Below are 26,647 nucleotides of genomic sequence, written 5' to 3' on the forward strand. Positions count from 1 at the left end.
TTTATGGAGAGCAAACAGCTCAGATTATAATAAATGGTAGTCTGACAGAAGTTATTAAGATTGCGAAAGGAACGAGACAGGGATGTCCTTTATCACCATTATTGTTTGTTTTGACTCTGGAACCATTATTGAATAAAATACGAGAGTTAACGAAAATAGAGGGAATTAAAATTAGACAATATGAGTACAAAGTTAGAGCTTTTGCAGATGACCTAGTGATTACTTTAACAAATCCTATAAATTCAAGTAGATTTTTGTTGGAAACAATTGATAAATATGGAAAGGTATCAGGATTTAAAATAAATCAGAACAAAAGTGATAATCAAAAATATGTCTATACAACAGAAACAAAAACTAGAAAAAATAACAGGATTTGAGGTGGTAAAAAAGGTTAAATACTTAGGGGTTTATATTAGTTCATCGAACAAGAAACTTTATAAGAATAATTATGACTTGCTATGGCAAAAAGTTCAGAATGATATGAGTGTCTGGAAAAAATTGCAGTTATCACTATTGGGGAGGATTGCGGCTATCAAAATGAATGTGTTACCTAGATTTTTGTTTCTGTTCCAGATGATACCAATAATTAAGAAAGATAAAAATTTGGAGGATTGGCAGATTGGGATTAATAAATTTATATGGCAAGGTAAAAAGGCGAGGGTTAAAATGAAAATAATTCAGGACTCACGGGAAAGAGGTGGCCTAAAAATGCCTAATTTTAAACTATATTATGAAGCAGTAGCCCTTTCAGTAATAAGTGACTGGTTTAATTTAACGGAGGAAAGAATTTTGAATATAGAAGGTTATGACTTGTTATATGGATGGCATGTGTATTTATTTTATGAAAAAAAAGTGGATAGGGCTTTTAAGAATCATGTGTTGAGAAGTGCTCTTTTGCGGGTCTGGAAAAAATATTCTTATAAACTAGACTATAAGATTCCTATATGGGCGAGCCCTAGACATGCAATAGAGAATATAAATATAGAACAGAAACAGGAAATGATTACTTATAAAGAACTTTTGTATGCTGAAGGAGGTAGATTGCAATTAGTTTTTTAGTTTTTTTTAGTTTAGTTTAGTTTTATTTAGATTTTTATACCGCCCTTCTCCCGAAGGACTCAGGGCGGTGTACAGCCAAGTAATAAAACCATACAATATACACATTAAAACAAAAAACTTAAAACCAAGCATAATTATATAAATGGCCGAAATTTAAAACAGTCAATTTTAAAACCCTAAAATTCATACATAGCCCCAATAAAATTTAATAAAATTTTTAAGCCAGTCCCACTTGAATAAATAAATGTGTTTTCAGCTCACGGCGAAAGGTCCGAAGATCAGGCAATTGGCGTAAACCAGGGGGAAGTTCATTCCAAAGAGTAGGAGCTCCAACAGAGAAGGCCCTACCCCTGGGGGCCGCCAGCCGACATTGTTTGGCGGACGGCACCCTGAGTAGACCTGTTGTGCCTCGTCCGCTTTCCCCGCAGCTGGGGCCTTCTTATCTGCTTCCGAACGCTGAGGAATGTCCTAGCATGCCTCCCGGCCCCAGCCCTGGCTCCATGCCCAGACAGGCTGAGGAAGAAGAAGCGCCTCCAGCCCCCAGCCCTGGCTCCATGCCCAGGCAAACGGAGCAACCAGACCCCTACCCCTCCCCCACAGCATGTGAGCCTGAGGAAGGTCAATTACCAACAGCTGCAGACTGGAGTGACCCTCGCTTCAGGAGAATTGATAAGCGGCGTCAACAGAAGGTGGGGAGGGGCAGGCCGGGATAAGTGCTGAGTCATGGAGCCACACCCCATGGCCTATATAAAGGATCTGCTTTCTGGCATTCTCTGAGTCAGGCAAAGTCTACCTTATCTTGCTGAAATCACTTTCTGGTCTCCTGCCTGCCTTGGGAACTTTGCTAGGACTTTGGCAGAGCTGCAGAGGCACGCCTGATTCGGATTTCCCTGACCCGGCCGTCAGCGGAGGAGTGGGACACGACAAGACCCTCTCTGTGTGAGCGTACGGGTCGGTGGGAGGCATAAGGTAACAGCAGGCGGTCCCGTAAGTACCCGGGTCCTAAGCCATGGAGCACTTTAAAGGTGGTAACCAAAATCTTAAAGCGCACCCGAAAGACCACAGGCAGCCAGTGCAGCCTGCACAGGAGTGGTGTTACATGGGAGCAACATATGGCTCCCTCTATTACCTGCGCAGCTGCATTCTGAACTAGCTGAAGCCTCCGGGTGCACTTCAAGGGCAGCCCCATGTAGAGAGCATTGCAATAATCCAAACGAGAAATGACAAGAGCGTGAGTGACCGTGCATAAGGCATCCCGGTCAAGGAAGGGGCGCAACTGGCGGACCAAGCGTACTTGGTAAAAGGCCCTCCTGGAGACGGCCGCCAGATGGTCTTCAAATGACAGCCGTCCATCCAGGAGGACACCCAAGTTGCGCACCCTTTCCATTGGGGCCAATAACTCGCCCCCAACAGTCAGCTGCAGTTGCAGCTGACTGTACCGGGGTGCCGGCATCCACAGCCACTCCATCTTGGAGGGATTGAGCTTGAGTCTGTTTCTCCCCATCCAGACCCATACGGCTTCCAGGCACTGGGACAGCACTTCGACAGCTTCGTTGGGGTGGCCCGGGGTGGAAAAGTACAGCTGCGTGTCATCAGCGTACAGATGGTAACTCACCCCAAAGCCACTGATGACCTCGCCCAGCGGCTTCATATAGATGTTGAACAGGAGAGGGAGAGAATCGACCCCTGAGGCACCCCACAAGTAAGGCACCTCGCGGTCGATTTCTGCCCCCCTGTCAACACTGTCTGCGACCGGCCAGAGAGATAGGAGGAGAACCACCGATAAACGGTGCCTCCCACTCCCAAACTCTCCAACCGGTGCAGCAAGATACCATGGTCGATGGTATCAAAAACCGCTGAGAGATCTAATAGGACCAGGGCAGAGGAACAACCCCTATCCCTGGCCCTCCAGAGGTCATCCACCAACGCGACCAAAGCTGTCTCCATACTATGACCGGGCCGGAAGCCGGACTGGAACAGGTCTAGATAGACAGCTTCATCCAGGTACTGGGGAAGCTGCCATGTAACCACACTCTCTACAACCTTCGCCACAAAGCGAAGGTTGGAGACTGGACGATAATTTCCCAAAATAGCTGGATCCAGGGAAGGCTTCTTGAGGAGGGGTCTCACCACCGCCTCTTTCAAGGCAGCGGGGAAAACCCCTTCCAACAAAGAAGCATTTATAATTCCCCGGAGCCAGCCTCGTGTCACTTCCTGAGTAGCCAGCACCAACCAGGAAGGACACGGGTCCAGTAAACGTGTAGTTGCATGTAACCTCCCCAGTAACCTGTCCACGTCCTCGAGAGCCACAGAATCAAACTCATCCCAAACAACCTCAACAAGACGCGTCTCCGTCATCTCACTTGGATCATCGCAATTTTGGTCTAAACTATCCCGAAGCTGAACGATTTTATCGTATAGGTAACTGTTAAACTCCTCAGCATGACCCTGTAAGGGGTCATCCCGCCCCTCCTGATGAAGGAGGGAGCGGGTCACCCGAAACAGGGCGGCCGGGCGGTTATCTGCTGATGCAATGAGGGTGGAAATGTAAGAACGTTTCGCCTCCCTCAATGCCACTAGGTAGGTCTTAGTAAAGGACCTCACTAGTGTCCGATCAGCCTCGGAACGGCTAGACCTCCAGGTACTCTCTAGGCGTCCTCTCCGGCGTTTCATCTCCCTCAGCTCCTCAGAAAGCCAAGGAGTCAATTGAGATCTACGCCGGGTCAGAGGCCGCAAAGGCACGACACGGTCCAAAGCCCCAGCCGCGGCCCGTTCCCAGGCCGCAACTAGTTCTTCGGTCGTGCCGTGGGCAAGATCCTCAGGGAACGGCCCAAGCTCCATCTGGAACCTCTCAGGGTCCATCAGGCGCCTGGGACGGAACCAACGCATTGGCTCCGTCTCCCTGCGGTGGTGAGTGGCGGTCCGAAAGCCCAGGCGAAGGAGAAAATGATCTGGTTCCGTCACTAAATCTCCTAATTCCAGATCATTAAACCACTGTCCAGAGATAAAAATCAGATCTAGTGTGCCTCCCCCAGTGTGTGTAGGGCCATCAGTTACTTGAATCAGGTCCAAGGCCGTCATGGAAGCCTGGAACTCCTGGACCACCGTTGATGACAAGCCAGCCGATGGCAAGTTGCAATCCCCCATGACCAAAAGTCTGGGAATCTCAACCGCCACCCCGGCAAGCACCTCCAGGAGCTCAGGTAGGACTGTAGTCACGCAGCAAGGAGCCAGGTATGTGATCAACAGACCCATCTGATTCCTATGGCCCCACTTCACAAGGAGGGATTCACAACCAGCTATCTGAGGCACATTGGACTCCCTCGGCTCTAGGCTTTCTTTAATCACAACCGCCACCCCTCCATCCCTACCCTGGGCCCTCGGCTGATGGAATGCACGGAAACCTGGAGGGCACAATTCAACCAGGGGTACACCCCCCTCTGTGCCCAACCAGGTCTCCGTAATGCCCATAAAGTCCGCGGACTCCCTCTGAATAAGGCCTCAAATCAGGGGAGCCTTATTAACCACGGACCATTATCATTACAGGTATTAAATGAAGAAGGGAGGAATTATACTTGGTTTCAATATGGGCAACTAAGCGCTAGATGGAAAGAAGATCAAAAAATGGGTATAATGCAAAGGGAGGAAAATTTAATAAAGCAAATTAGAAATCAGACCCAGGAGCATATAAAGAGATTGTATAATGTGTTGCTTGAAATAGATTCAGAAAAGGATTTGGTAAAGGACTGTATGATAAAATGGGCACAGAATATTCAGGAACCAATAATGTTGGAAACATGGGAGAAAATCTGGGTTAGAAATGTTAAATTTACACAAGCACAGAATTTAAGGGAAAATTTTTATAAGATGTTTTATAAATGGCACTTAGATCCTAAAAAATTATCATGTATGTATCCTGATATCCAAGCGAAATGTTGGAGGTGTGACTGTGATGACGCTATATATTTTCATATTTGGTGGACTTGCAAGAAAATTAAGGCCTTTTGGATAAGAATTTGGTGGATTATTCAAAATGTCCTGAAGAATAAGATAAAGTTCCTGCCGCAATTTTTCCTTTTGGGAATTATAACGGATTGTACAGGGATTGAGACTAAATTGATTCTGAATTTAATAACAGCAGCAAGGCTGTTGATTGGACAATATTGGAAGAAAAAAGAGTTACCTACAATAGAAGAATGGATATTGAAAGTTACTAATTTGGCTGAGATGGCTAAAATCTCAGCTTTTTTGAAAGACAATATGCAGGAAAGATATTTAATTGAATGGAAAAAAATGGATTGATTATTTACAAAACAGATATCAGATTAAGAAATATCAGATTGCCTTTGAATAATTAGGAAGTATTATTTTATGTAATGGGGGGGTTGGGAAATGAAAAGATTTGGATGAGGTTAAATGAATGAAATTCATTCAGTTAAATGAAAAGATTTGGATGAGGTTCGCCTGGTCCGTCAGTTGCGTCCCTTTCTGGACCGGGATGCCTTATGCACGGTCACTCATGCTCTCGTCACTTCCCGTCTGGATTATTGCAATGCTCTCTACATGGGGCTACCCCTGAAGTGCACCCGGGGACTCCAGTTAGTCCAGAATGCAGCTGCGCGGGTAACACCGCTCCTGCGCAGTCTGCACTGGCTACCTGTGGTCTTTCGGGTGCGCTTCAAGGTTTTAGTTACCACCTTTAAAGCGCTCCATGGCTTAGGGCCCGGGTACTTACGGGACCGCCTGCTGTTACCGTATGCCTCCCATCGACCCGTACGCTCTCACAGAGAGGGTCTCCTCAGGGTGCCGTCCGCCAAGCAGTGTCGGCTGGCGGCCCCCAGGGGAAGGGCCTTCTCTGTTGGAGCACCAACTCTCTGGAACGACCTTCCCCCCGGTTTGCGTTTAATATCTGACCTTCGGACCTTCCGCCGGGAATTAAAAACTCATTTATTTGTTCAAGCGGGACTGGACTGATTTTTAAATTTTAAATTTTAAATTTTTTAATCTTTTGTAATTTTATATGGGGTATTTTAGGTTGGTCAATCTGACGGTTTTAATTCGGCCACTATTGAATAGGTATTTTAAATTGATATTTTTAACTTTGTATATTTACTGTTTTTTATCCTGGCTGTACACCGCCCTGAGTCCTTCGGGAGAAGGGCGGTATAAAAATTTAAATAAATAAATAAATAAATAAATAAATAATTGGATTAGAAGGGAAAATTTTACTCTATGTTTGGTTTATGTATAACAATACCTTGTGATTGACCTGGGAAGCCGGGGGAAGGGAGGGGAAGGGGTTTGGGGGAGGGGGAAAAGGGGAACAATGTTTTTGTTTGTTAAAACTTTTTCAATAAAAAAAAAAAGAGGGCTGTGAAAATATTTACAGACCCCTCACATCCTGGACATAAACTCTTTCAACCCTCAAAACGACGCTATAGAGCACTGCACACCAGAACAACTAGACACAAGAACAGTTTTTTCCTGAACGCCATCACTCTGCTAAACAAATAATTCCCTCAACACTGTCAAACTATTTACTAAATCTGCACTATTATTAATCTTTCCATCGTTTCCATCACGCATCTCCTTCCACTTATGACTGTATGACTATAACTTTGTTGCTTGTATCCTTACAATTTATATTGATACTGTTTCCTGATTGCTTATTTGTACTATCATTAAGTGTTGTACCTTATGAGTCTTGACGAAGTTATCTTTTCTTTTATGTACTCTGAGAGCATATGCACCAAGACAAATTCCTTGTGTGTCCAATCACACTTGGCCAATAAAAAATTCTATTCTATTCTATCCAGTCAGAGCCGAAGAAGCTTCTTGGATGAGAAGCCAAATGTCTTCAAAGAAAAACAAGAAAGTCCAGTTGCCTCTTGAAAAAGCAAGAGGGGACAACCCTGACCCAGATGACTGAGTATCTCCACAGACACATGCCAACAGCCATTTCTTTTCAGCAGCTCCAGGCCCCAATTTTCACTCCAGGTCCTTTTACTTAATCTTGTCCTCAGCCCTGCAGTCTAAGCACTGGTAGGAAGCTGGGCGCAGCTTCAAGATCACGGTAGCTATCTTCACATTACATGGGCTTAATTTGCTTAGTGGTTAACCCAAATTCTATTTTTGCAAATATGTTAGGTAAACCCAAATAATTTAACTCATTTTAGCACCTTGGGTGGATGCTGCCTATTTCATCAGTATTAATACTGATTTATTTTGGGTCAAGCATGTTATATGAAAAGTTGTCACTTTGTCCAGAGACCCCTTTGGAAAATGGACAAGTACGATGAGCTGTTTTGTACATTCATAATGAAGATCTAGTTCTGAAGAGATCCTTGAGGTCCATGTGTCTTCTTATTCCATGACAGGGCAAAGAGACTGTCATTTAATCAGCTAGTTGCAAAGAGCAGGAAAACACAAGGAAAAGCAGTGAATAAGCCTTGGATCTTCCTTAACAAAGGATCCTAATCCTGGATTCATTAGGATTAGGGAACAGAAGCCTGTCAAGTTTATAAAGAGCAGGTAATATCACAAGAAGGCTCTTATTGGTTTCTATGTGGCAATATATCTTGTAATGTTCCATGAAAAATTGACTGACAAACGTGTGCCTGATGTTTGTATCTTCCTCCTCCTCCTCCCTCTCCCCCTCCTTTCATTCATCATCTGGCTATGGATGAGTAGTGGACCAGGACCAAACCCGACTGGCCAATATTGGTGATATTTCAGACATCCTTCGGGTTTCAGGTTCTAAACAACACCATCAAAGCCAGGCTGATGGGAAGGAGTGGCAGTGATCGTATATGACCTTCCTTGTGACCAGGGGTCCTGTTTTCTAAATATCAGGATGCAAATTGCTATAGATTTAACCTTGGATCATAGGGATGAGTTGAATAACTTCTTGTTTGTGGGCCACCCTTGACTTAATCTTTGAGTTGGTATGGAGCTTCCTTGTCTTTGACCTCACTTTCCAAGCCCTGGGGCAGGATTTAGCACCTGGGTTTACCCCAGGTAATCTCTAGGTTAATCCACGAGGGTGGATACACTTTGGACCTTGTATTTGCTTTGGTCTGGATCTGGAAGGCCTTCTATCTAGCCTTTTAAACTTCCTGGCCAAGTTGAGACTCACTGGCAGCCAGGAACTAGGGCAGCAAAAGCATGAGGGAGGGTTTCCGATGGGGGAGGGAGAGGGCTTCAGCAGTTTCCCAGTTAATTGCCAGGCAGTTCTGTCGATTCCCTGGTTGGCCTCTGGCATCAGGAGGCAATCTATGTCTTTCGACAGAATTGCCCCCAACTCTGAGGGCACCAATCTTGAGGTCCTCCTTGGTTTTCTAATGAGCTATGGGAGACGAAATGACCAAAGTTAACATTTGGCATGCTGGTAGAAGAAGACTAGAAGTCAATTTAAACAAACATGGGTATGAGCTCTGATTTGAGCCTAGATTGAGAAGGTAAGAGGACAAAGCATACTTCACTGTACTGGCAGCCTTTCAGTTGGCAACCTACTTCTCCTGTCTGGCTACCGTACTTACTATGCCTATTCGGCTGTGTTGCTTGTTGCTTCGGCTACTTTTGGGCTGTGGGCTCTAAGGACACATGACCACAACAGGTCTGACTTGTGCCCCTCCTGGCTTTTTTTGTAGGACACAGGTGGGAACATGGTAACCGGAACTTGGATTACACCTGCAGCCTTAAAAGCAGAATCTGGTCTGATCTGCCTTTCCTTAAGAAGGCCTTCTTTGGATCCAGCCTTTTTGGTAATCATCCCCTAGCCTCGCCCAGAATTTGGCTCTAACTCTCCTGCTAACAGCCACAGGATTTGCAAACAGAGGAGGAGGAGCCACCTATCTCTGCTTTTTTAGAAGAGGGTTAGCTTTTGTGCTACTTAGACAAAACATGGCCAAGCCAAACCTGAGCTTCACCTTTTTACTAAAACTGGGTTGGAAGGTGGCAGAGGGGCTTTGAATACAACAGCCGATCAATGGCTTCAGAAGGAAGGGGCTGCATGTTTAGCTCCCAGGTTCACTTAACAATTTTCATTAAATTTTCAGCAGAGACATGAAGCACTGTGGGAGTTTTAAAGAAGAGATTTTGTATCACTATGATGTCGCATCACATACATATCAGCAGAAAGGGATCAGGGAACTGCGAGTCAGGATTCAGGATCTGATTTAAAATAGCCAAACTAATATAGAGAAGACATCAACTTTGAACAATTTTCTCAATCCTACCAGGTTCGGACCCAGTCTGGGTTCAAGAATATCACCCTGGGATGTGAAGGCAGATGAAGAATTGGCTGTCTAGCAGGCAGAGAATTGGAGATAACACCTTGGGGAACCAACCTCTGAGGCATCTTTAAAGAGGGTCAGCTAGAAAGAAGAAAAGAGACCCTAAAAGAAGGAAAGAAGGTAAAAGGAAAAGTGTCTATTTGTGGTCAACCTGCCTGCTTAGATTTTCAAGATGGTTCCTGCCATAAGGTGGGAATGGTATCCATGGATGTCAATGAGCACAGATAAGGACACCAGAAGGAATTCATCGTCCAAGTGGGCTCTGAGAATTTGGTTGCAAGAATTTGGTTTCACTGAGTCACAGTTTGGTCAGAAAAGATGAAATAATGTTAAGAGAAGGCTTACAAAATAATGCTAACTCTGCAACCATATAGGTTAATTAGGAAAATAGCACCAAGTTGCATTTTTGTCTGGATCTGGAAGTGAGCCAAAGAAGGCCCTCTGCTATGCAGAAATCAATGAAACAAAGGCTGGGGGGAAATGACCCCAACCCCTCATAAAAGGGAAGGGGTATATGAGAGAATGGCACTTATTGGGGCTTCACTAGTAGTCAGAAAGGCAGATAAAGCAATGGAGGAAGGAGGAGGCATCTGGCTTGTTTAGCCCCTGTAATTAATTTAATTCTGTCTAAAACATTTTATGGATAAAAATGAAAGTAGTAACCACCCCCATATTGCTAATAAAGGAGGGAGGAACCGACCAGGTTCTATGCTGTGTATTGCATTAATTCTTGTGACCCCACAAAGTCTCCTGACAACGAGGCTGACCTTTCAGAAGCACTAAAGGGTTGATGAAGCTCAGCTCCTCTGCCCAAAGCATCATCCCTCCAGAGGATCCGAACCTTCCCAATCTCTGCTGTACCTCTGTTCATTCTTACCTGGGCCAGTTTTGACAACATTGATGAGGTTCTTGCCAGGGCTGGTGTGGGCATTTCGAGAACCCTCCTCTCGGTCTTCCATGCGTGGCTTGAGCAGTTTCTCTTTCTTAGCCATCCCCGGTTTTGAAGACCTGTCAGATGGTTGTTTCATGGGACTAAGTAGTGGTTTATCAACTTTCTGGTACGGGGAAGAGGACTTGGACTTTCCCAATAGCTTCTTCGATGCTTTATTTTTATCCTTCAGGCCCTTCTTGGATAGCTTGTCAAGTCTGTTCATGTTCTGCTCAATCAGCAGCATTTCAGGATCCATCATGCAGACATCTGGATGTGGAGGCTGAGGCTGAGGATCTGCCAAGGAAGAAGGTTGTGGGTCCTGGCCAGACTTTGTGCCATGCTGGGAACTGCCTGCAGCTTTGTCTATTGGGAGATAATCAGTATCTTCATCTGAGTCCAGGGCTGCCTCTGCTGTAATAGAGGGACATTCCTCTGTTTCAGGAGGAACATCTGAGTCTGACTGAGAAGTTCCTGAATCGCTGGCAGAGGTGGGAGGAGTTTCTTCCACAGCAGAAGTAGCTGGTCTATGGCCACCATGAGTTGAATGTGGCTTTCCTTTTACTGAAATAGGCGCTGTAACCTGTGAAAACTCACTGTCTTCTTGAGGACTTGGGTTGATGAATGATGGAGATAATTCACCCTTTCTTTGCTTACGCTCATATGATTTCTGCCCACAGTTAGACCCTTGGCAAGGGTCCCCATGCTCCTCTCTTTGGCTGCTCAACCGAGGGCTTGGGAAGTCCTCCTGGGAAGGGCTCACCAGGGACAAGGGACGGCTCTGTCTTGCACAAACCTCCTCTTGCTCCTCCCCCACCCTAGATTTCTCTGAACTGGGTGATGAATCATAGAAAGTGAGTGGACTAAGGCTGACTTCTGTAGGGCCATTAGCTGTTGCTCCTGCCTCCTGCTGACCATGAAGAGAACCGCCCAGGACATTAGGAAGGGGAGTGACTGCTGCTGGCCATTCTTGGGGGCTTGCTGGCTGTGGACAACAGCCAACTGCGCAAGTGGCTTCTGATGGCCGCCCGGCCTTTGTGCTGGCAGAGGCTACATCCTCTTCTGAAAACAATGGAGATGCGATGTGTGGGCTTTGGGTCCCTGAGATGTATTGGAAGCTGGGGAGGGGGCTGCCACCTGTAGGCTGCCCAACAGAGAGAGGGGTCCCTGAGAAAGGTTCCTCAGGGGGGGTGGATGATTGCTTGTGAATTGGATACTCTGGGGATGTCCACAAGGGGAGCTTTCCTTTTTCTTCATATAGTTCTACAAAGGGGGAATCCCCCTTTTTTGATACTTCTAAGTATTCATCTTCTTGGCCCTTTCCTGAAGAAGCAGGTTCAGGCATGTTTAAGATGAGAGATTTATGCTCCAAGTGTGAGGAGAAATGGGCTTCATGTCTGAACAAAATGGATGGCTCATGCTTTTCCAGGCAGGAAAGTTCAAATCCAGAGGAAGAACAATCAAGCCCTTTAGGAAGGAGGACGGGTCCCTTTGGGGAGTCCTTGTCTTTAGCAGAGGCTGAAAGTAAAAAGGTTTTGGGGTCAACATCATCACAGGCTTTTTCCAAGAGGTCCTTTTCCTTGGCGTGTTGCTCAATGGCCACCTGTGACATATTTGAGCCCCCTTCGTGCCTGCTGGGATCGGCAAGGCTGTCACTGGCTGTTTGCTTGGAGTGACTTCCCTCTCCCAATGATCCATCATAGACTTCTTGCCCTGGGACAGAGATGTTGCCCTTCTCTGAAACAGTATAAAATTCTTTTTGCTTCACCATTGGAGATTCTGATTCTTTTTCTGATGTCTCCTTGGCACCTTTCTCCAACTCTGAGTCACTAGCACTATCTTCTCTTTCAGCTTTCTCATAATAAATGTCTTTAGGATGAAAACCTGTTGAGGATTCCTGCTCCTTACTGGGTTTTCTATCCGAAGGGCTCATCTTTTCAGAGGAGATGATTAGATCTTTCTGGTTAAACATGTCCCTGAAGGTCGTATCTCCCAAAGAGGAGGCAGGCTGGAGGTTCACTGGGCTTTCTGCTGGGAGTGGGCTTTCTCTAGACTGTGTGTCTGAGGATGTCATGGAATGTGGATTCTGCAAACACTGTTCAGTAACCTCTGTGTACTTAAAGGATTGCCTCATCGTAATCTTTGGAGAACTTGGGGATGAGAGTTCTTTCTCAGTAGGAGTGGAGAGGTAAGAATCTTCTTCTTTGGAGGAAATGGAGTAGAGCAATTCCTCCTTCTGAGGTCTCAATGCTTGAGTACTGTTGGCCACTGCATCCTTTCCAGGATGGCCAACATCAGACATTACCACACTCCTATAAACATCAGCATACTGGAAAGTTTTTTCATGAGGGTAGGGAGTTGGTTCCCTCTCTTCATTCTCTTGCCCTTTCTCACCTGCCTTTGCTTTGGAATTATGCAACTCCAAAGGACCGGAGGGGTCCAGAGCATCTGACCACACAGAGCATATGCTTTGGCCAAAGGAGTGTGCATCTTGTGAAAAGATATCAAGATCCCTGCTTCCTCTGCAATCTTGGTCAGGATAAAACTGTTTATTCTCCTCTGTCCCTACACCTGCATTCAGAAGAGCTGCAGAAGTTCTTGGCTGCTTTCTACTGCCATCTGTGCAATCATAAAGATGCTCAGGTGATTTCTCATCAGCATTTTGCTTTCCCTCCTGGGACTCCATAGCTTCACTCATGGGGTCAAAAGATGGCTGCAGGGTCACTTTCTCCATTACTTGATTAGATTGAGGGAGAGGTTCTTCTTTTCCTTGTACTGAAATGGGCGTCTTAGCCTCGGGTGGAAAGGACAAAAAAGCCCATTCCAGACTTGATTTTGGCTCACTTTCAAGTTCAAAAGAGGGACTATTTTCAAAGCTACAAAGTTCAACTTTCTCTGAATTCAAAACACCTTGATTAGGATGTGCTTGGGGAGCTGGCTTTTCTTTCAACATAGGCTTGTCATCTACAAATAAAAAGCCATCCTTCTCATTGGCAGGGTCTTCCTGAAAGGAGCCATGTTTAGCATCCAAACTATCCTGTTTGAGAATATCTTCACTCTCCACAGAGTGAATGTTTTCTTCCTTCTTAGCTACCTCATCATCCAAAAATGTAGACTCTCCCTTTTCTTTGTCATATTTCAGTTGCTGTTCTTTGCACGGTATTTCGTTCATTACCTCTGGAAACCACACTTTCTTCTCGTAATTTATTTCTCTCAGATAAGGATTTTCTATCTTTGGATATAGTTCATTTGTTTTCTCTTTCTTTCCTAGAAATTTACAAAGTTCTTTGTCTCCAGATGAAACTTCCAAGGCACTGCTATCTAAAACTGGACTCACTGATGTGAAGCTGGACAACTTTGAGTCTCGAGATGTTTGTTTGGGAGACAGTTCCTTATAAATTTGTTTTTCTGTTAAGGAAGCTGATCTTTCATTTTCCCGAAAAGGATCTCCTGAAGGCTTTATTATGGTGGCATCTAGAAATGGACTTTGCTGAAAGTTTAAAGAGGAATTGCATGCATCCTCTTTGATATCAGCTTCTGATCTTTCATCTGTACTTGGGCTCTCATCCGCTGAAGCTTGCTGTTTAGTTTTAGGAGATAGTTGTTCCACAAGCATGCCCGATGATGTTTCTGTAGTGGGGCTCTCTTTTATAAGCAGAAGTGTAGCATCTTTTGGAGAAATTTCTTCTTTGAATAAATAGGAAGGGGTTTCTTCATGAAGACTCAGAACAAATTTACCATCTTCTGGAGAAGCAGACTCCTTTTGCTTTAGGTCCGTTTCTGTCAAATGCAAACCCTCTTGAGATATTTCAATGAAATTATCAGAACATGATGTCTTCCGAGGAATTTCATCTGTAAAAGAAGATGCCTTTTCTTCACTTGGTAAATTAATGATTTGTGAAGACTTTTCATCTCTAGATATGTCTGAAATTGCTCCCCATCCTTTTGGCAGAGGTATTTCTGAAGCAGTGAACTCCTCAGTCCCAGGACTAACATGTTCATGGGATGCTTCCTCAGCAGTGCCAACATTTTTAGATGATGCATCTTTTAAGGTTTCTAGAAGGTTATCTTTAGTGGGAAGATCCAAGTCAGAAATATCAATAGTTTCTTGTTTGTGGTAGAAGCTTATTGCTAACTCCTCTTTCTCCAAATGCTGGCTCCTGTCTTCATTCGGTGCAGATAAAAATCCTGCACACAGGATGGCTGCTGCTTCCAGGCCAGGCACGTCATGAAGGCACCTCTCCTTGATTTCATGATGCTCCCTCTCACCTTCAAATGTTCTGGATACATTCATTGCCCTGCTGGGTCTTTCTGTTTCAATCCCCATTACAGGAGATTTTGCTGCCTTTTCAAACATCTCAGCTTTTGCAGTGTCCAATTTTTCCTCTATAGGGGATTGATGAAAAGGTGTGTGCCCTGCACTAGTGGGGCCTGATTGGGTGGGGGATGCCATTTTGACTGTGCTATCATCAGGGCTCACACAGCGATCTTCAACATCGCCAGAACCTTGTTGTACCTGCAGCAGGTGTGCATTTGCTTCGCTCAAAAGAAGGGTAGTATCTTGAGGTCCTTCCATAGATATTTCACTTGAACTATCTCCCAGGGGCCCTTGCTGTAAAAATACTAGGGCATCATAATGTTCTTCTGCTTGCCAAGGCCTCTCAAAGTGTGGAATTTCTTGCTGCTGCTGCTGCTGCTGCTGCTGCAAAACTTTCTTGCAGGCTTCAAGTTTCTTCTCATTTTCTATTTGACTATGAAAATCTTCTGGAGGAGGAGACTTAAAGCCTTTGTCCTCCTCTAGGGAAGATGTGGGAGAAATAGTGCCAGCAGAAGGTACGTAATCTAGGCCTTGAGTGACCTCTGTTCGAGAAGAAGGTATGCTGTTCACTGTATCCAACAGGAAGGAACTTTTACCTGTTTCCTCTGTCTGTGGTGCTGTGATTGATGCGACTGATTGGTCTTCAGTGACAGAAGTGGCGAAGGAGGAAAGTTTGTCACATTCTGTAATGGATGTTGCCGAAGAGACATGCTCCTCTTCTGCCAAAGGGGCTGCCACAAGATTTGCAGGATAGGCAAGGATTTCAGGTTCCTGTCCAGCATACCCTTTGGCAACTTCAGGCCCTGTAAGAGTCTGGATCCCACTGGCAGCTTCAAAGGTGTCTGTCTGATCTGGTTCTGCAATGTCATAACTGCCAATGTCTGGCTTGAAATGTGCCATCTTCTCCTCTTGCTCATCATGGATCTCCTCATCTGAGATGGTCTGTTCTGTCTCTGAGTAGCCAGGAATGGTTTCGTCTTGAATGTAGGAAATATGTTCTCCTGATGGGAAAGGCATGCTTCCCAGATGAGAGTCCTCCCTTTCCCTTATCCCTGGTGACTTCCCAGGTACTTTGCTTGAGTTCACTCTTTCTGTCTTGTGTTCTTTTCCTTTCCCATCAGAAAGCAAAGATGGGCCTTGAGGCGGCTGAACTTGAGAAAGCTTTTTTTTAACTAACTCTTCGCCTTTTGCCTTTACATCGTCTTCTAATGTCCGTTCCAGCTCTGCCTTTTTAAACACATCTTTCTTTTTCAAGCTTGTATCTTCTCTTGGGGACATCCAATCCCTTCCTGAAGCAGCAGTTTTTTCTTCCCTATGTGACGGTATCTGATCTTTCCCTTTTCCTGGAAATTCTCCAACACTCCTTCCCACGTTCTCCTCCAGTTCTTGCCCAAGAGGCTCTGCTAAGGTTGCTTTCTCATCAGGTTTTTCAGATGATTTGCCTGCTTCCATCACCTCACCTTCTGGGGAAGCCATCTCCACCCCTGGCATGGCCAGAGAAGGAAATCCTGAACTACTGGTCGCTTTGGATATCAGCACCCCGCTTTCAGCAGCCAGGGCACCGGGGTCCTGCCTTTCTGCATGCTTGGAGATTGCCTCTGTCACTAAAGGAGCAGATGCAGGATGAGATTCTTTTGGCTCTTCACAACTCAGCTCCTCAAAATCCTTGGTCAGGTCCTCTGGTGAAGATAACACCAGCCTCTCTTCAGTCATAAACGGTGGGCCTTGAGGCTGGTCATGTTTCTTTGGCACAGCTGGAGACTTCTGTTCTCCAGTGGTGCACTTTTCACTTTTGGTACGAATTTTGTCAGTTTTTATTCTACCGGGAACTTTTGCCTTGTATAAAGTCTTCCTTACTTCAGGGGTAAATGCCTTCAAGTCTGGCTTAGAAATTTTTTTCAACTCTGGTTTAGCTTCTTTCTTTTTTTCATCTTTCCTTGAATCTTTCCTTTCTTCTTTCTTCCCATCATCTTTTTTAATCTCTCTCTTCTCCTTTTTAACATCTTTCTTTTCTTTGTCTTTCTTTTCTTCCAGTTTAGAAACTTTCTCTTTCGGATGTTTTTTGCCAACTTTGTCTTTGCCAAGTTTTCTTTTCTCAGCTTTAAGGGCATCGCTGGAGTCCATTTTTACTTTCTCTATTTTAATCGGTTTCTCTTGAAGCATTTCAGAATGCTCTTTCCCCTTTCTCTCAGTTTTAGCCTCTTTTACTGTCTCCATCTTCATCTCTTTAGAGCCCTCTTCAGCAACTACCTTTGTTGTAGGAGGCTTAAGCGATAACTTGAGGCTCTCTTTACTGTCTGACCGTTGTTTAATCTTGGACTGTTTAAGCATAGAAGAGGGTGTGACAGAAGCCATATCTTTCTGGGTAGCTACAGGATATTTCAGAAAATCAAGATGCTTGAGTTTCTCAAGACCTTCTAAAATTTTATTTTGTGGTGCATTTCCTGGAAATAAAACACGTACAATTTTTTCTGTTGGTCCTGCGGGAAGCCACACTACAAGGGCCGTGATGGATGTTAGATAGGGGACCGAAATCTCCCCTTCTTTCCCATTGCTAAGGATAATGCCTGTTTTGGCTTTACTGTTTCCAGTCCACTTTTGCATGAGAAACTGCATCTCTTTGCTCTCTTTGACGGGGTTCAAGATGTACATGTCCAATTTCCCAACACCCATTTTGTGGAACAGAGTGATTGGCTCAACAGTATTGGTGACCACTCTATAGAGAGGCTCTGGCTTGATGCTTAGCTTGCTGAGATACTGGAGGGTCAGGCTGGCTTCTGCAATGCTTCTTTTGACTTTCATGGATGACTCTGGCATTCTAAGCTTCTCAGGAACATTGAAGAAAACCACCCCAAGCTCTGGGGACAGAAGGTTTTTTATCCAGTCACTGTAGTTAGTGGAGCCCTGTGACTGCTCTTCTTCCTGCTCAGCAATCTTCCTCTGCAAGAGTCCATTAATACCTGGGAGATTGTCAGCTCCAATGTGGGTCAGGAGAATTGAGTCAATCCTATCCAGATGTCGGACCAGTTTCCAAAAACAAGACTTCCTGTCTGAGCCACCATCAACCAGAATGTTGAATCCGTTAACAGCAAAGAGAGCAGAGTCCCCCCTTCCTCCTGGGAATATGTAGCAACAGGGCTTGGAGAGCTTTAGAAACCCCCCCGAGGTTGGGGGTTCCAGAAGATCAAAGGGGGACGGGACATCCACTGTCTCAGAGACATATTCAGCAAATTCAGATATCCCATCCATCTCGGGCAGGACTGGATCAGGATTAAATCTCAGACAAAAACGGTCTTGGAAACTGGAGTGTCGAAGATTTCTCCAATCTCCTTCTCCCAAGCACGATATGGTGAGGGAGGTTTTAGAAGCTGGATCGGTATTACTGCGAAGCTGGGCAACCTACAAGAGTTTAAAACAGGTTATAATAATGAAATCTTCTTGATTAAGTTCAAAAGATATTTTAGTGAATACTATGCAAATTCATCTTAATTAAAAAAAAAATACTACACAACCAATCAATAATCTATAGATCTGTCTGTTACTCCTAGATAACCTACAATTATTTTTAGTAGAAACATGTTTATTTATTAAATTTATATGAAATATAGACATAAATTTATGGTACATTTATATGAATGATACACATAAAGATACTATTTAATCACTATAGTGACCAGAAGAGCAACTACTTGAAAGGAATTTCTAAAGAGTCTAAGAAAGTATCCAAGATCTCTGGAATATATAATTTATACATTTTAGATGATGGAAAACATGCTGAATATTTTTGAATTAATGCCATGTGGCGAGTCGCCATATAAAATTGTATATGCGCAACAATTCAAATTGCTAGTGCCGAAGGTAACTAATGGCTTAAGACAAATAATTTACTAGGCTTCCAAAATTAAATTCAAGGTAGAAGGGACTAGTGACAAGGGAATAAAGACACCTGATTCAATTGGAATCCAAGTTCACCCATTCATGAAGCTTACCTCTGGATCTGCAAATATCCCGGTGAGTTTCTGGTAGGTGAAAGTCCCAGTCTGCAGAATCAAATCACCTCCCTGGTCAGAGCTTTGCCCACACAGGACTAGCAGCTTGTGGGCAGAAGGGTCACATATCAAAGAACGGACCTGTTCACATCAGAGATGGATTTCAGTTTCCTGTTTGCGACTTCTGGGTTTTCAGAATTTTATAACAGAAGTGCCCCACCTCCCCTAAGATTTAGAAAAACCTGCCAAGCTCTGCGATGCTTTTGGACTCATATTCACCCAAAATTGTTCAGGAGAATCAATACACTGCAGTTAAATAAAGAGGAAGAGCAGGAGGTCCGCTTATTTTTTAGAAGGCAGGGCCTGGATGCCATAGCTAAGCACACCGTTGGAATGGCTCAAGACATTTACACATTTTAGCTCACATTTGACAGGCCATGGTACAGTTCTGTTGCAGAAACTCTGATAAAAGCAGACATGCTGGCCTTGTCTGTTTTTACCTCTGACACAGCGCTCCACTCGTCAGGATTGACTAAGATGACTGTGTCCAGGTCCTCACTCTGGTGGTGGAGGGTCCTCTGACCTGGAGAGAAGGAGAGAAGTTTTGTTTTCCAACATAGATCTGCCAAAATAGGTCCCGTTTGCTTCAACACTCAAGGCTATTGGAAAGTTATCATGTCCAGAGTTGATTATGACTGCTCCTGTTGATATTTTCTCCTGTTCATTCTCCTAAACTATGAACCAACTGCAAGGAAATTGCACTTGGTTTTCAGGGCTTCTGGTGGGAAATTATGGCAGGCTGACGTCTTTGAAGGAGCTATGAGCACTGTCTGGAAGCTGGTTTCTGGTTGATGTGATCTTGTCAGATCAATTGTATAATAAATTGCACTCTGGACAGCAGCTCCTCATGAGTCAACTGCAGAAAAGGAAGCTTTGCAGTGGGTTTGAAAGATGAACTGCTGGAAATTCCATGATTCTACCTGTGCTCTTAATTTTGATGTAAGCTATAGGGCATTAAACCCCACCTTCCTCATTTCTTAATCACTCTGGGAAGTATTTAATCTTACAGGTACAGATTTATTTTTTTGGCAAAGATAAGATTCCTTGCAATGAGCTAAACCTTCTTTTGGGATTAGATAAAAATGAAAGAGAAAGAAACTTTGATTTAAGGAAAAAAAAAAAGAAAATATTTTAGAAATTTTAAAATGGATTAGGGGTAGTCTTTGTTTTTTTCAAAAAACCTTATTTATATCATTTTTACTTTTAACAAAAGTGCTTTGGCATAAATTTGCTCCAAGCCTGTTAAAGAGACCAGACTTCCTTGGCAATGCTTTCTATTTCATGTTAAAGATTACATCTAATTGGTGGAGTATATATAACAAAAAAGCTAATGAATTAGACTTGGAGATGTAGTGCTGTTGTAGCTTACTGAGTTCTACTAAAAGAAAATTGTTAAAGCTACAGAAAGATAAAAAGGAAAAAAGTGGGGCAGGCTTGTATTTTACTTTTGCTTGCTTGAGATATTTTCTTTTTTGGTTTATAATATACATATTAGAAAAATGGCAAGGAGGGGCTAGTTACAGCAATCTTCAGGAAAAAAAATAATCATATCAGATATGCTTCAGAAATTATTTGAACAAATGGGAAATTTATTTATAATTTTGTTTGAGATTCAGAGTTGTTTTAGAGGTTTGTCGACATACTGACATTTTTGCCATTAAAAGATTTCCATTTTTTTCTCAAAATAATGCCAGCATCTTGTAAAACCAAATCATGAGTCAATCTTTTTTACATTGCTAAGATAGAAAATTTGATGTTCACTCCTTCAAATACAATATTTGAGGAATTTAATAGATTCAGAACAGAATCTCCGATGAATTATATTGCGTGCAGAATTATTTGACAAGTGACTAAGTTGACTATATCATCATTTTTATGCATATTTCTACCTCCAAGCTGTATAAACTGGAATGCTTAGTGAATATAAGCACATTCAGGTGATGTGTATTTGTGTAAATGAGGGAGGATGTGACCTAAGGAGATCAACACCCAATTATTATTAGGCAGCTTCTTTTCCTCAGACAAAATGGGCCAAAAAAAGAGATTTAACTGACTCTGATAAGTCAATAATTGTAAAAAGTCTTTCAGAGGAATAAAGCACTCTTGAAATTGGGGTGTGATCACAGAACCATTAAATGTTTTGTTGTAAATAGTCATCAGGGCCACAAGAAATGTGTTGAGAACAAAAGATGCGAATTAACTGCCAAAAATTTGAGAAGAATCAAATGTGAAACTACTAGGAATCCATTATCCTCCAGTGCTGTCATATTCCAGAATTGCAACCTACCTGAAGTGCCCAGAAGTACAAGGTGTTCAGTGCCCAGAGACATGGCCAAGGTAAGGAAGGATGAAACCCGACCACCACTGAACAAGGCACATAAGTTTATTTTATTTATTTTGTCACAACAGTATATATAAGCATAAGCATGAAAGTAACTATATAATATATAAACATATATATATATATATAAGCATAAGTATGTAATAACTATATTGATTGGATATAATGAAAGAAAACAATAGGACAGGAACGGTAGGCACGTTTGTGCTCTTATGCACGCCCCTTAGACCTCTTAGGAATGGGGTGAGGTCAATAGTAGACAGTTTTTGGTTAAAGCTTTGGGGATTTTGAGAAGAGACCAGAGAGTCAGGTAGTGTGTTCCAAGCATTAACAACTCTGTTACAGCAGTCATATTTTCTGCAATCAAGATAGAAGCGGTTAACATTAAGTTTAAATCTATTGTTTGCTCTTATATTGTTGTGATTGAAGCTGAAGTTGAAACGGCAAGAATGGGCCAAGAAATATCTGAAGACAGATTTTTCAAAGGTTTTAGAGACCAGTAAGATGAGAGTGACTCTTGACAGACAAGATGGAAGGGCCCATGGCTGGCTCAGTAAGGGGCACAGAGCTCCACTTCTACTCAAGACACCAGCAAGGTGGAGGTGAGGTACTGGTATGGGCTGGTATTATTGAAGATGGTTACCTTCCCCTGAGGGATGTATAAAGCAATTGGGGGAGTGGCAGAGAAGGAATATCGCCGACTCTGTGATCACCAATTGGGGCTGGCTTGGAACCAATGGAAGACAGGAGAAACTGGAAGGTGAGGTTTGGCAGGTGGTGGCGAGGGGAGGGAAATGGGCTGTTTGGTCCCTTTCAGACCAAACTGCCTCAGCACAGTGTCCAAATGAAGGGAGTCTGGGCCCATACTGCTGTTGGTAAATGCTGAGTCCCTCTGTGAGGGACACGAGTGACTTATAAATTTGATAGATTAAACAGATGGACAGAGGGAGAGACAGACAGACCTTTGCCCATACGTGTCACGCGTGAGCAAGCGGGCCTGGTAACCCTCGGTTCCTGGGAATGGGGCTACTGCTGTCTTAGATCTGCTTGCCTGCTTTTGCCAGATGCTATAAGAGTGATAAGATGCTAATGGTCATCTGGGACAATCTAACACTGACCTCTTGTGGAGATGATGAATTGTGAAGGATGGCCTGCTTACACTGAGCTTAGAGAAAACTTGGGAATCGCAATCAGGTCTTGCCAAGTGGATCCAGTTCTTTCAACTATCTGTGCTGTGGGATATCGACCTCCGAGTAGGAATTTCTGGGAATGATTGGAAATTCACTGTATCATGGCAACCATGGGTTTGTCACACAAAATTTCACACCCAATCCACAGAGGTGGCTATATGCTAAGAGTCTAGCAGCTAGACCTTGTCTTCACCTCCAAATGGTTGATGTGCAACCTGAAACTGGAAAGTGTAAAGTTCCCGCCTGAGTTTTGCTCCCACCAGTAACCTTCACAGAGTGGGAAGAATGGGAACGATGGTCTACCCAGGCAGGAGATAATAGATTCAGAAGCATCTTTAAACTCTTGGCAGGCTCAGCAAATGATCAAGCTCCGGATTGCAAAGATCCCCTGAGCAGCATCTTCGCAGGGGCTCCTTGCTCTACCCTGTGGCGATTAGGGCAAGAATTCTTTCTCTGCCAGTGGAAGATGCCCCAGATCCCTCCTTCGGAGGAGGCAGCAGGTTCTCCTGTAATCTTGGCAGGATATTTGCCCCCAAACTCCAATTTGCTCTGGCCTGGCCTGCCTGAATGAGGGAAGGGAGGTGGGTCAGTGACCCCTGTAGGAGCCGGGCCCTTAAGGGGAGCCCAGAAGGCAGGTCTGCTCTGCTCCCCAAAGACAGGCGCCACCCCTGGCCAGCCTTCCCTTGAGGGCCTGGGCGGAGGCCCCGGAGGAGCCCACCGGCGGATGGCTCAACGCTGTGCCTGCCTGCCCGTGACCTTCCCCGGCCGGGAAGGAGAAGGGCGGCCCTCCTGGCGCTTTCCGACTTTCGGGGCCGAGGCCTGGGGGGGCTTTCCTTCCTTTTGCCCGATCCACGGAGCCTCTTTCACGGGCCCCACACCGATTTCCTGCCCTTCTGCCAATCGTCGGAGGGACGGGCCCCCAACGCCCGGCATGGCTGCGGAGGCCGGAGGCGAGGCGCCCGGGGCAATGGCGCGTCCTCGGCGCTCGAGGGGGAGGCAGCCGCGCGGCCAGGAGACCCCTCGGCTGGAGACCGGCTGCTCGGCCCCGGGGATGGGCGGGGCGCCGGGCCTTCGGAGCAGAGGGCGCCAGCTGCGGGATTTGCCGCAGTGGGCGCGCCGGGCGAGAGCGCGCAGCAAGTTCCCTGGCTTCCCTCCCCGCGGGAGACCGGCGGGCGTTGGCCGAGGAGCCCTCCCCGCAGGGCGGCGGGCAGATGCCGCCTCTCCGCGGCTGAGGAAGCTTCGCTCGGCGCGCCCCTCGCGGACCGCCGCGCCCTCCCTGCCTCCCAAAGGCCCCAACGCGGCAGATCCTGGGGGAGCTAACGGAGGCGAGCTCCCTCGCGCCGGACGATCAGGGCCGCCCCGATGCGCCGAGGGGACGCCCGCCCGCCCGCCCGCCCGCTTGCTTCTCCGCAAATGCCGCCGCCGCGCGCCCCGCCTCACCTGCCCGGCGGCGGGCGTTCCTCGCGGGGTCCCCTGCCGGCACCGCCCCCCGTTCGGATGCCCGCGGCGACTAGCCGGCCGGCGGGCCCGGGAGCACCAGACAGCTGCTGCTGCTGCTGCTGTCAGCGCACGGAGGAGGAGCCGCCCGCCCAGGCAGCCGTAACCCCTTGTGAGCCGCGGCCGCGCCTGCCGCCGCTGGGCGCCGCCTGAACGCCGAGGCCCGCGAGCGAGAAGGCGGAGATGGGCGCCCTCCTCCGCCGCAGCTGGGGACCGAAGGCCGGCGCAGACAGGGGCGTGGACCGGCCGGCGGTCTTCCTGCCGGGAGGCTCGAAAGCCAGGCCGCCAGCTGCCCGCCCGCTAAGGCGCTCCTCGCCTTGCGGCGGTCTCGCTCCCCGGCCCCGATGGCGCAGCGCTGCCTCCCCCCCCCCGCCGGTTTGGACGCCCCAAAGACAGAAGTTTCAGGCGCTGGACGTCCGGCGCCTTCCGCCGAAAGGTCCGCTGGCTGCCTGAATTCTCGGTCTGGCGGGGGGTCCTTTTGGGGTACGGGACGCCTTTGCTTGGGATGCCCGAACTCGGATTCCCGCCTCAGCGCCGGCTCTGGTTGGCTTTCCACAGCAGCAGCCGTTTACTCAGCTTGCGGGCTCCCAGAAATTACAATAAAATCAATAAAAAAGGGGCCTGGGTGAAAAGTTCAGCCACAGAACGGCGGAGGGGCGGGTCCTCCTCATTGCAAAGGCCAACGTCGCTGCAGGGAAGGGGCGCTTCTGGGGTCCCAACAGAGAAGCGATTGAATTGAAGGAACGCCAGAAGCCTCCACCTTGCAGGGCTCAATGCAGATGCCACCGGAAATAAAGAACAGTAAAGAAATAGCCGTGTATACTTCTTTAATATTTTATGTATGAAATAAAACCAGAATCCAAGTGATGCACCTCACTTATTTGGTGAGGTGCATTACATTGGCAACATCTGGTCTGTATCGATTCCCAGAGTTTTCCTGAATAATTTCAATATTTCATTCTCTATACCTCTCTAAACTGGATTTTATTAGAATTTCATTTCTAATCATTGATGAGAGGATTACTTGGGCAACAATAAACCAATATGGAGAATAATGCAATGGTCAACATAGTGATTTACAATATAAATAATAATACTTTTTGTACAGCGTTATTTTATTATGTATGCCTTTTTTGAACTTGATGATATTTCCATCAACCCCATCGAAGGCCTACCTTGATGACGGATTTTAGAATCCGGAGAGGTGGCATGCAGCAAAAAAGAGGCTTAGGGGTTTTTTAAATATGTGTTTTATTAAATTTTTAAATAAGCCATTTATGGGGAGGGAGGGTGGGTTGGGTGGGGGGGGGACACCCACGGGGGGTTAGGCTGGTCCCTGCTAGGGTTCCTGATTTGGAGGTCTTGGATACGGAGGTAGTGGAGGAGGTTAAAACTCAACCATTTAAGGGCTTATCTATTGGCACGGTACGAGGGAGGGGCAGATATGGCGGAAGCGGGGGGCTCATATCATGTGCGGGGAGTACGCTCTCGCTGTTTGCGAGCGATTGTGCGCTCCGGGCCCCCAAGCTTGTCTCATTTCCCGAGTGGCTATGTCCCCAGGAACCTGGACCTTCGGTTGCTGCTATGCAATGCCAGGTCCGTCATAAATAAAGCCCCCCTCATAGCTGATCTTATTCAAGAGGGGGGGCGGACCTGATGGGCATTTCGGAGACCTGGTTGGGCGCAGAAGCGGGGGGTTCCCCTGGTCGAGATGTGCCCACCAGGTTTCCAGGCATTCCATCAACCGAGGGCCCAGGGTAGGGGTGGGGGGGTAGCGGTTGTTATTCACGAGGGTCTAGAACCGAGGGAGGTCACTGTCCCGCAGATAGCCAGTTGTGAAACCCTTCTGGTTAAGTGGGGCCGTGGGGTGCAGGTGGGCATGCTGGTCACGTACCTGGCTCCTTGCTGCGTGGCAGCAGCCCTGCCCGAGCTGTCGGAGATGATAGCCAGGACGGCGGTTGAGACCCCCAGACTTATGGTTATGGGGGATTTCAACTTGCCGTCGGTGGGAGAATCGTCAACGGCAGTTCGGGAGTTCATGGCTTCCATGGCGGCCTTGGAGCTGACCAAAGTAGTTAATGGTCCCACCCACACTGGGGGTAACACTCTGGACATGATTTTCGTCTCGGGACAGTGGCTAAATGATCTGGATTTAGGGGAATTAATTGTTAAACCCTTGTCATGGTCAGATCATTTACTCCTTCAGCTAGACTTTCAAACCGCTGCACCCTGCCGCAGGGAGATGGAGCCGGTTCGATGGTTCCGTCCCAGGCGCCTGATGGACCCGGAGAGGTTCCTGACGGAGCTTGGGCCATTTCCTGGGGAATTAGCCCACGACTCGGTCGAAGAACTGGTGGCTGGGAAGGGGTGGCCGCCGGGGCTTTGGATCGCGTCGTGCCTTTGCGGCCTCTGACCCAGCGCCGAACTCGCCCAGCTCCTTGGTATAATGAGGAGTTGAGGGAGATGAAGCGCCGGAAAAGACGCCTAGAGAGTGCCTGGAGGTCCAGCCGTACCGAATCTGACCGAACACTAGTTAGGTCTTATATTCAGACCTATCTAGTGGCGATAAAAGCGGCGAAACATACCTATTTCTCCGCTCTTATCGCATCGGCAGATAACTGCCCAGCCACCCTGTTTAGGGTGACCCGCTCCCTGCTTTCGCAGGAGGCTCGGGAGGACCCCTTGCAGGGGCATGCTGAGGATTTTGTACAGTATCTGTCCGATAAAATCGCTTGGATCCGGGATGGGCTGGACACTGATTGGATAGATCCAGGCGAGGGGACGGGGACGAGTCTTGTGGATAGTATTTGGGCTGAGTTCGATCCTGTGACTCCCTATGACATGGACAGGTTGTTGGCTAGGCTGAATCCCATCACGTTTATTGGACCCGTGTCCCTCCTGGTTGGTACTGGCCACACGGGAGGTGACACGAGGCTGGCTCCTGGGAATTACCAACGCCTCCTTGTTGGAG

General features: G+C 46.4%; 2 protein-coding genes across 2 annotated transcripts in view; one reads left to right on the top strand and one right to left on the bottom strand.

The window, feature by feature from the left end:
- MAP1A (microtubule associated protein 1A) overlaps positions 1-23,676 on the bottom strand; it is a 36,054-nt gene extending 12,378 nt beyond the window's left edge. Inside the window, exons 1-4 of the mRNA XM_058155794.1 lie at positions 23,620-23,676; positions 19,089-19,171; positions 18,589-18,729; positions 10,231-17,998 (exon numbers count right to left, since the gene is read on the bottom strand). Of these exons, the coding sequence (XP_058011777.1) occupies positions 10,231-17,848 (7,618 nt within the window). The 5' untranslated portion in view covers positions 17,849-17,998; positions 18,589-18,729; positions 19,089-19,171; positions 23,620-23,676. The remainder of the gene's footprint in view (positions 1-10,230; positions 17,999-18,588; positions 18,730-19,088; positions 19,172-23,619) is intronic.
- LOC131184743 (collagen alpha-1(I) chain-like) lies at positions 20,977-23,782 on the top strand. Its single transcript, XM_058156447.1, has 2 exons — positions 20,977-20,985; positions 22,835-23,782. The coding sequence occupies exons 1-2, from the start codon at positions 20,977-20,979 to the stop codon at positions 23,780-23,782; spliced, it is 957 nt and encodes a 318-aa protein (XP_058012430.1).
- The last annotated feature ends 2,865 nt before the right edge of the window (positions 23,783-26,647 follow it).

The sequence above is a fragment of the Ahaetulla prasina genome, chromosome 13 (assembly GCF_028640845.1).
Source record: "Ahaetulla prasina isolate Xishuangbanna chromosome 13, ASM2864084v1, whole genome shotgun sequence".
Taxonomy (NCBI): domain Eukaryota; kingdom Metazoa; phylum Chordata; class Lepidosauria; order Squamata; family Colubridae; genus Ahaetulla; species Ahaetulla prasina.